Here is an 8,428-nt window from a genome sequence, read left to right as displayed (position 1 = left end):
AAAAAAAACCACTTTAAAACAAAACATAAGAATTTATTATTAATAGTTAATAGTACGTTTTGTGATCACCCACTTTAAAACAAAGAATGCAGTACTATTTGCTTTTCAGATGTAATAATTGTCAGGAGTGTAAAATACTTGAGTAATTTTACTTGATTACTGTACTTAAGTATTATTTTGGGGGATTAGTACTTTTTCAAGTACAATTTAAACCGACTACTTGTACTTTTACTTGATTACATTTCTGAAGAAAAAAAAAGTACTTTTTACTCCTTACAATTTTATTTCATCTTGAAAAGTACACTACATTTTTCATTTGATCTTATGCACATATGGTAAACGAAAGCTCAAATGTGTGTGATTGACGTGAGAACCAATTATCATTATTTTCTTGCATCAAGCACACACATTTCTACTTCAGTTATGACTTTCATCAGGTAAATGTCTGGCTTCAAAAGTTCACCATCAAATCTGAGGAAGCATATTCAGGTAGCAAAGTTTCATTCCCCCCCCCCAAAAAAAGGTTCATTCATTATTCTTTCTGTTTTAATAGAGACATTAGCTGTGTAATATATTGGCTAAATGCACAAGACTGAGTGCAAATATAATCAGTGAGGAGAATTTAAATACAATTATTATTGTGGGAATTATGATTGTTGTTGTTGTTTTTGTTACAAATCTACAAAAAAAAGTGTTTAAATTAACATTGTATGTTAAATTAATTGTAATTCATGTTTAGTGAAGTTCTTACCAGGTAGTGGATAAGTTGTATTTATGTCATTATATGACACATTGAGTGGGAATTAGGACTGTCAATTAATACATTTTTTATCTTAATAATTACATGATTTGCTCATTAATTAATCTAATTAGTCACAAATAATTATTTATCAATATTTGCTGAGAAAAAACTCTAAATGCCCCAAATAAACAATTAAAAGATTAATTATCCTTTTAGACAGTGGCGTTGAATAGACAACACAAAAAAATGGCCTTTCAAAACGGTAATGTATGTTTTAATTCTATGACTCTCCTCATTAATTCAACACATTTTTGTATTCTGTCTGGAATATGTTTCTGGCCTCTGCATCACATTTGCATTACATGTGCATCACTTGCTCTTCAAAGGGATCGTTCACCCAAAAACGAAAATTCTCTCATCATTTTCTCACCCTCATGTCGTCCCAGATGTTTATGACTTTCTTTCTTCTTTTCACAAGCAAAGATTTTTAGTCTGTATAATGCAGGGACAGGACCACTTCAGAAACCACACAAAGTAAACACGATGGTCAAGTTTAAAATATTAGTATTTGTATTTTTCCTACATATGCCTATCATTCCACTTAAGGAAACACTGATTCATTAAAAGGGGTTGTATGAGTTACTGTCATATTCATTTTGTGTAGTTTTTGAAATGTCATTTTTGGACGTCCCATACAGTTTACATACGCATTATACGAAGAGAGATTTTTTTTTTCTAAAACTCTTAATTTGTGTTCATCTGATAAATGAAAGTCATATATATATATATATATATATATATATGTGTGTGGGATGGCATGAGGGTGGAAAGGATGAAGTTTCCTTTTAATCCCTTTCCCTGTATTTTTTGTGTGTGTGTGTGTTCTGCTGTGCTGCATTTTAATTGTTATTGTTGCACTAGATATATGTGTTTGACCTGTGCCATTGTATTTTGTTTCGTTTTCTCCCTTTTACCAAACTTCTGTATGTCTGTCAGAAAAAAAGTACTTCTACTTTTTTAATACTTGAGTACAATTATAAGTTGTACTTTTTTTACTTTTACTCAAGTATGTTTTTGGCCAGATACTTATACTTTCACTTGAGTAAAATTTTCACTGAGTATCTGTACTTTCACGTGAGTACTTTTTACACCTCTGATAATTGTAATGATAAAATTCAGCTGAAAAACACACTCAGATCCTGTTGGACAAATGGGACATTTTCCCTAGGAAAGTGCACTTAAAAAAAAAAAAAAAAGAATCACAGACTATTTAAAAATATATGTAAGTGTACTTGAATTATTTTATTTGTAATTAAATGTTTTGTCAAAAGCTTTTGTTGAATTTGAATTATTCCTTTGACAATGCTGCCATACATGTCAATCATAGTAACTGAAAAATTAGAAAAAAGCATGATTAACTTTTGACTTAAATAGATCAGTGTAACAGTAAAACCTATTTTTATCCTTTCTAACAATCATTACCACTTCAGTGATGAAACAGTTGAGGAATAATTTGTCCCACATGTTTTCATGACAAAAATTAAAAATCAAGATAATTATAACAGGAATTTGCAGGCAGGATTAAAGATTGCAGCTGTGTGCACAAAACTTTCTGTAGTAATTTTCCTTTAGTAATAGATTTATTTAGTGCTACTCAAATATAAACATGCCACAATACATTTGCTGTGTTAGCTTGAGAAGTTCTTAGATGGGTGCTTGGATGCAAGAGGTGTAGGAACCATTTGGGCCTTTCCCACCATTTGGCATGTGTGAGAAAGTATCATTCATTGTAATTTACTATTTGCCTATACATTCTGAAGTGGTAGTTGTCACCATACAATGTTTCACAGTAGCGCTTTGGATATTACTGGTTAGTGTGACGTTGTAAAAAAAACTGTTATCGTGTATTTTTGCAATTATCGCCTAAATGATATTAGAGTATATGACAGAACTGGTGTATAAAGTTGTCGTTTCTTTGTGTCAGTCTCATTACAGGAGCTTGTTTTAAGTGTGATTTGCTAGGTAATGTGCACAGAATGAATACAATAAAAATGCAAGACCAGTTGCACAGATAGCCCCCCTAGAAAAACATAGGATAATGGCCCTTATTCAACAGTGATAAGGAGAGATCGTCATCTAAGGAACGTCTCGGTTCCCCCTGGAGATTGAACATTCAAGTTTTAAAACCAGACTACAAAACTGTGGTTTTAAATGATTTCTTAGTGACATTCTTATTGTTACTATTAATAATATATCCTCTTATTGATTTTATCTTACGATTTAATTGACTGCCAAAATAATGGGATATAATAAGAATTTTCCTAATATATATCATATATACGTATATAATAAGAATTTTATTAGATTTAAATATATTAAGAATAAGCAAGGGATGGAGGGCTTAATATAGCCAACCAATTGGATTTTGCAGATAATACTGAAGAGCCCAGATTTCAAAAATCAGTTGGGGAAAGAATTTCACATTGCAGTTGTTTTGCTGCTAAGTTTATTTGAGTTGCACATTGTGTATTAATATGTCTGTGTATATCTTGTTTATCATTATGTTAATTTACATTACATTGAAAAACAAAAAGAAAAAATAACAGAATAGTCATAGTTCGATAACAAGTGAGGAGAGCACAATTAAATAATGTAAAACAGTCATTTTCGACTGTCTTTAGACACACTGTCTGACAGAAATAATGCAATAGACTGAACTAAATTATATACATGGTTTCAGAAATTCACATTTAAGGAAATCTGTAAACATGAAGAGTTCCAGTAAGGTCATTAGTCTCTGTTTATATTTGTTTAAGAGTCAGAGCAAAAGGCAATAGACCAAAGTGCCATTTTATAATCCCACTTGGTGCAGACTAAATAAGTGCATGTCTTCAGCTGTGTATTTATTTCAAATGCAGCAACGGTTAATAAATGCTGCAGTTTATAGTTACATTACAAATCATTTGACTTAAGAGCATCAATATAATGAAGCAGTTCATGATGACTGATATCAAACTTCCAGAAGCACAGAGACTTATGTAACATCCTGAGTTATGTCCATTGTTATGAAAATACAACAATAAAAGCATTGACAATTCACATGGAAAAAAAGAAAGGCACTTTGATATTTTGGTCACGCACAACATTGTACACTACTTGTGTTATTTAAAAGTGACTGTGGAATCCTTCTTCTAAAGGTAACAAAACATCTGATGCTATATTGTATCTTCAGAGGTATATCAAGTACTTGCAATGAATGTCTGTGTGATATAGAATTCGATAAAATCATTATTCAAAATTATTATTATTATAAAATTATTCAAAAATATGAATTGCAGTTTTTCCAATCTGGAATATTATAGAGCTAGGCAGACCATTTAAACAGCTGCACCATTAGTTCATGTGCAATATGACAAAAAATAAAGAAAAAGTGTAAGTATATAAGTAAAGCGTATATGTTTACACTAATATGCTTTAGAATTTAAAGGAATATTTCACCCAAAACGAAAATGTACTCACTCTCAGGCAATCCACCGAGAATTTGTTTTGATTTTTTTTTTTTTCACTTCTAAAAAGAGCTTGATCTGTGCATATTTCTCTCCTAATTCAAATTAGATGACTTTTCCAGTGGAGAAAGCATTATGGATAGAGGACTCTTATTTTAGCTGGAAGCAACAGTTTGAAGTTAAAAAAAGTCTTGATTAATTTGTTACAAACATGCAGCTTTTTGCTTCCAAAGACCTTACTTGATAGACTGGAGTCACATGGATTAGTGGATTACTGTGACGTTTTTATCAGCTTTTTGAACTCTCATTCTAATGGCACCTATTGACTGTATTGACCTAGTGATGTAATGCTACATTTCTCCAAATCTGTTCCAGTGGAGAATCTTGAATGGCCTGTGGGTGAATACATTTAAATTTTTGGGTGAACTATTACTTTAAAGGTGACATATCATGAAAATCTGACTTTTCCAGGTTTTAAGTGCTATAATCAGGTCCCCGGTGCATCTACCAACCAAGGAAACGTGAAAAAGATCAAACCAGTAACTTTGTTTTGGTAAGCCTTTTTCTGCAAGCGTCTGAAAAAACGAGCGCGTCTGATTTCGCTCCCCTAGTGACGTTGCAAAGGGATCTCATTATAATATTACCGCCCCTTAATCTGTAAGTTTCCACCCACGGCGCCGTCATTTGATTTCGCAAGCGACAACAGTGTACCAGTTCTAATGCCATGGCGAAGGTTTGAGCAAAACATGCTAATTGTTCTGCCTTTGGCTGCACTGATGAGCACAGAACACTATTTACAGTCCCAGCCTCAGAGGAGACAAGAGAGCAGTTTGGTGACGTGGCAAAGGGATCTCATTATAATATTACCGCCCCTTTATCTGTTTCCTCCCACGGCGCCGTCATTTGATTTCGCAAGCGACAACAGTGTACCAGTTCTAATGCCATGGCGAAGGTTTGAGCAAAACATGCTAATTGTTCTGCCTTTGGCTGCACTGATGAGCACAGAACACTATTTACAGTCCCAGCCTCAGAGGAGACAAGCATTGGATTTATTGATTTATTTCATGTATATTGCTGCTGCCACACAGATCTAAAATAAAAATGCGTTTCATTTCCCAGTTGTTTACCTTCACAGACATAACCGACTGTTTTTGTAACTCGTGTGTTTTTAACGTAAACTTGTGTGTGAATGAGAACTTAGTTTAGTAGGCCTACTCACATGCTATGACAGCCGCTTTCTGTCCGTGTGCTTCGGATGTGTGCTCTCAGAAAACCGTATATAAGTTTAAACTAATATGGTTTAAAACGCACAATTTCAGCACGATAAACATGATAATCAGAACCAAACCAGATGGTTTTTTTTAGCAGATATGAGCTGTAATGGCGCAGCTCTATTCTGGAAAAGAGGGCGGGGAACAGCAGCTCATTTGCATTTAAAGACACTGGCCGGAAAAACAGCGTGTTTCTGCTTCCACTCAAAATAGGCATTTTCAAAATGATATAATAAATGATCTGTGGAGTATTTTGTGCTGAAACGTCACAGACACATTCTGGGGACACCAAAGACTTACATTACATATTGTAAAAAGGGGCATAATATGTCTCCTTTAAGTCAGCAATATGATCCTGATTTTCAAAGAAAGTATGTAACCTGCCCAGCAGAATTTGTTACGTCATCTAGCACAAAGAGCACATGGTGAGAAATACCTTCATTGTAATCAGTCATAGGCAGATGACTGAGAAGCATCTCCTCCACCCAAATCTATAGAGAGCCTATGGAGATAGTCTTCAGACTGCATGATGTACTCAGTCCAATCATGGCACACTTCATTTATGCTGGGTCCGGTTCCTCCATACGCAGGAGGGAGGATAGCCTTCGGAAAGAAATTGCTGAGACTTCGGGCATATGAACTCCCATGCATATGAATCTATAAATAAAAACACACCACATATATTAAATCTTTTAAAGTGAATCACCTTAAAATCCCACATGTAAGTACTTAAATGTGACTAACCCGTTGTTTGATTTTGTCTGGAAGAAATGGACGGATCATAGCAAAGACGGGATGGAAAAAAATAGGCTCATTTATCAAATGGATGCCACGTACTTTCAAAGGAAATGAGTCCTGCAAAACAGATTTGATGTTTTGTTCGATGCATTTTAAATTAATCAATACTGTATTCATGCGTTTTTCCAGTTTTTTTGTAATACTAAAAGGTTGCTATAAGAAAAAGAAAATCTACAAAAAAACACGACATTGATAAGCAAGTATTTCCAGAGGGATGTTAAAGTCAGATCTTCTACAGAAATCTGAATAAGTGATTTCTTCTTAATTGTTCATGAAAATATTTTAATGGATACCTACTGTAAGCACAGAAGATATCTTTTTTGCCAAGGAAGGGTTTATCTGCAGGGCATGTGCGAAGCACCAGTCTTGGAGATCAAAAATTGTTTTGAGTCCATTTCTTTGAGTCTCCCATTCTCGAACAATCAACTCTGATGTAATGAGGCTCACACGGAAAACCTCATAAGCTGTGAATTCTTTGGGGTTCCACTGACCTAAAACAATAGAATTTGTGTGATATTCTCCATTACAATGAACAAAAGAAGGTTTAAAAAAAATTGTTTGTGTATGTACTTGCCAATCCGATAGATTAGAACTCGACTTCCAGCATCATCTCGTGATCTCAAAACTCCATGGTAATTGTTTTGTAGAAGTTCTATGACGGATGATGGCCTCAGATCGGCTGTTATTTCTGGACATTCTTGTCTCCATTTGTGATAGTTAATCAAAAGCTGAGGATTAAAAAAAAAAAATACAAGATCATATGTTAGTCTCAGCTAAATTTTCTAACTTAAGAATATTATTGGGACATAATCTTAATAACACATAAATAAAAGAAACATTATTATTGCATTGATTATGGTTGGGTTGACTTCTGAATGCAATGTCAACTAGAAAATGTGTAGATTCATTATTGTAAATCCAATCGCTACTGTTAGTATGGCTGAAATATCTAAAATCTAGACCTAATAGAAAAAAAATGTTGGTGAGCCAGAAAAGTAGGCTACATGTATTTACATTAAATAAATAACGAAGAAGCAGTTAAACTGCAGTAATTAGGCTATAATGATTTTTAAGTCCTTCATTAAATAGCCTATATAAACACAGTTAATTCGCATAAATTAATAAAGTAATTCGGAAATTAGATTCATACACTGTGTGGTGTGTTTCAGTGGGCCTGTGGCCATATTATTGCTAATCAAATCACGTATCACCAACGGTATCACTATCACTACAGAAAGCACGTGGATTGGTTTACAAGTTAATATCAGTTGAGTTCAGTCATCGTTTAACAGTAGTGCTACAAACCTTGAGCGCCAGTGCCACATCAAAGTCTCTCGCCTGCAGAAACCGTATCAATAAAGTTTCCGTCAAATTCAAGTGTCGAATGCTTACTTCTGCTGCTGCTTTTTGTTTCAGTTCAGACAAATACGGTGCAATCCGAATAGAATCAACAGGCAAATTGTTTAATTCTTCGATGTTGTCAACTTCTTCAGACTTCATATCTGCGCGAGCCGATCGAACGTCATCATGGTCTCTGAGCAGAGGAATTACGTAAAAGGGGGCAGGGAATGAGCCCCTCACATCCCAGTGACAACTAATGTTTTTTCACCTTTGTACAGGTCGAGCTTCGTCAAATATTAGCCTAGAAAACTTTGTAGACTGAATCGTCTCTCGCCAATTTAAACAGACACCCATTATTCAAAACGGAGATAAATTCCTAACAAAGATATGTAGCCTATACCAGCCTACGTAATTCCTCCAGATGTTTAAGAATAGAGCAAACCAGAATGTTCAATGAATTAATCATCTTGCTGTCCATTTCTAACGCTATTATTTAGAAAAAATTTTGAACACAATAGTGGGGCATGTTGTCACGGTAGGTAGCATATATTGTCGTCTCTGTTACAGCAAAATACAAAATAATTAATTAAAGTAAACCTAAAATGTAAAAGACAACGTATATAGTAAACAATAAAAATATATTACTATTGTTTTGGCAAACAAATAGGAGAGAGTGGGGATGGTTGCATCAAGAGACAGTTGCAACATGGCAATCAGCCTTCAAACATGAGCTACAGTAATGATATTCATACTGCACTAGCCCATCATCA

At 34.2% G+C, this 8,428-nt stretch overlaps 1 protein-coding gene across 2 annotated transcripts in view; it reads right to left on the bottom strand.

Moving 5' to 3' along the window:
- Positions 1 to 7,862, bottom strand: part of LOC107688513 (alpha-tocopherol transfer protein-like) — an 8,768-nt gene extending 906 nt beyond the window's left edge. The window contains exons 1-5 of one of the 2 annotated variants that reach the window (XM_016486207.1): positions 7,623 to 7,862; positions 6,892 to 7,045; positions 6,615 to 6,808; positions 6,264 to 6,374; positions 5,956 to 6,176 (exon numbers count right to left, since the gene is read on the bottom strand). In XM_016486207.1, the coding sequence (XP_016341693.1) occupies positions 5,967 to 6,176; positions 6,264 to 6,374; positions 6,615 to 6,808; positions 6,892 to 7,045; positions 7,623 to 7,817 (864 nt within the window). In that variant the 5' untranslated portion in view covers positions 7,818 to 7,862 and the 3' untranslated portion in view covers positions 5,956 to 5,966. The remainder of the gene's footprint in view (positions 1 to 5,955; positions 6,177 to 6,263; positions 6,375 to 6,614; positions 6,809 to 6,891; positions 7,046 to 7,622) is intronic. The other variant, XM_016486208.1, reaches the window with a different exon arrangement.
- Positions 7,863 to 8,428: the final 566 nt, after the last annotated feature.

This window comes from Sinocyclocheilus anshuiensis, unplaced genomic scaffold, assembly GCF_001515605.1.
Source record: "Sinocyclocheilus anshuiensis isolate Anshui unplaced genomic scaffold, SAMN03320099.WGS_v1.1 scaffold329, whole genome shotgun sequence".
NCBI classification, from domain to species: domain Eukaryota; kingdom Metazoa; phylum Chordata; class Actinopteri; order Cypriniformes; family Cyprinidae; genus Sinocyclocheilus; species Sinocyclocheilus anshuiensis.
Note: the sequence above shows the minus strand (reverse complement) of the source record. Positions and strands in the feature narration are given on the sequence as shown.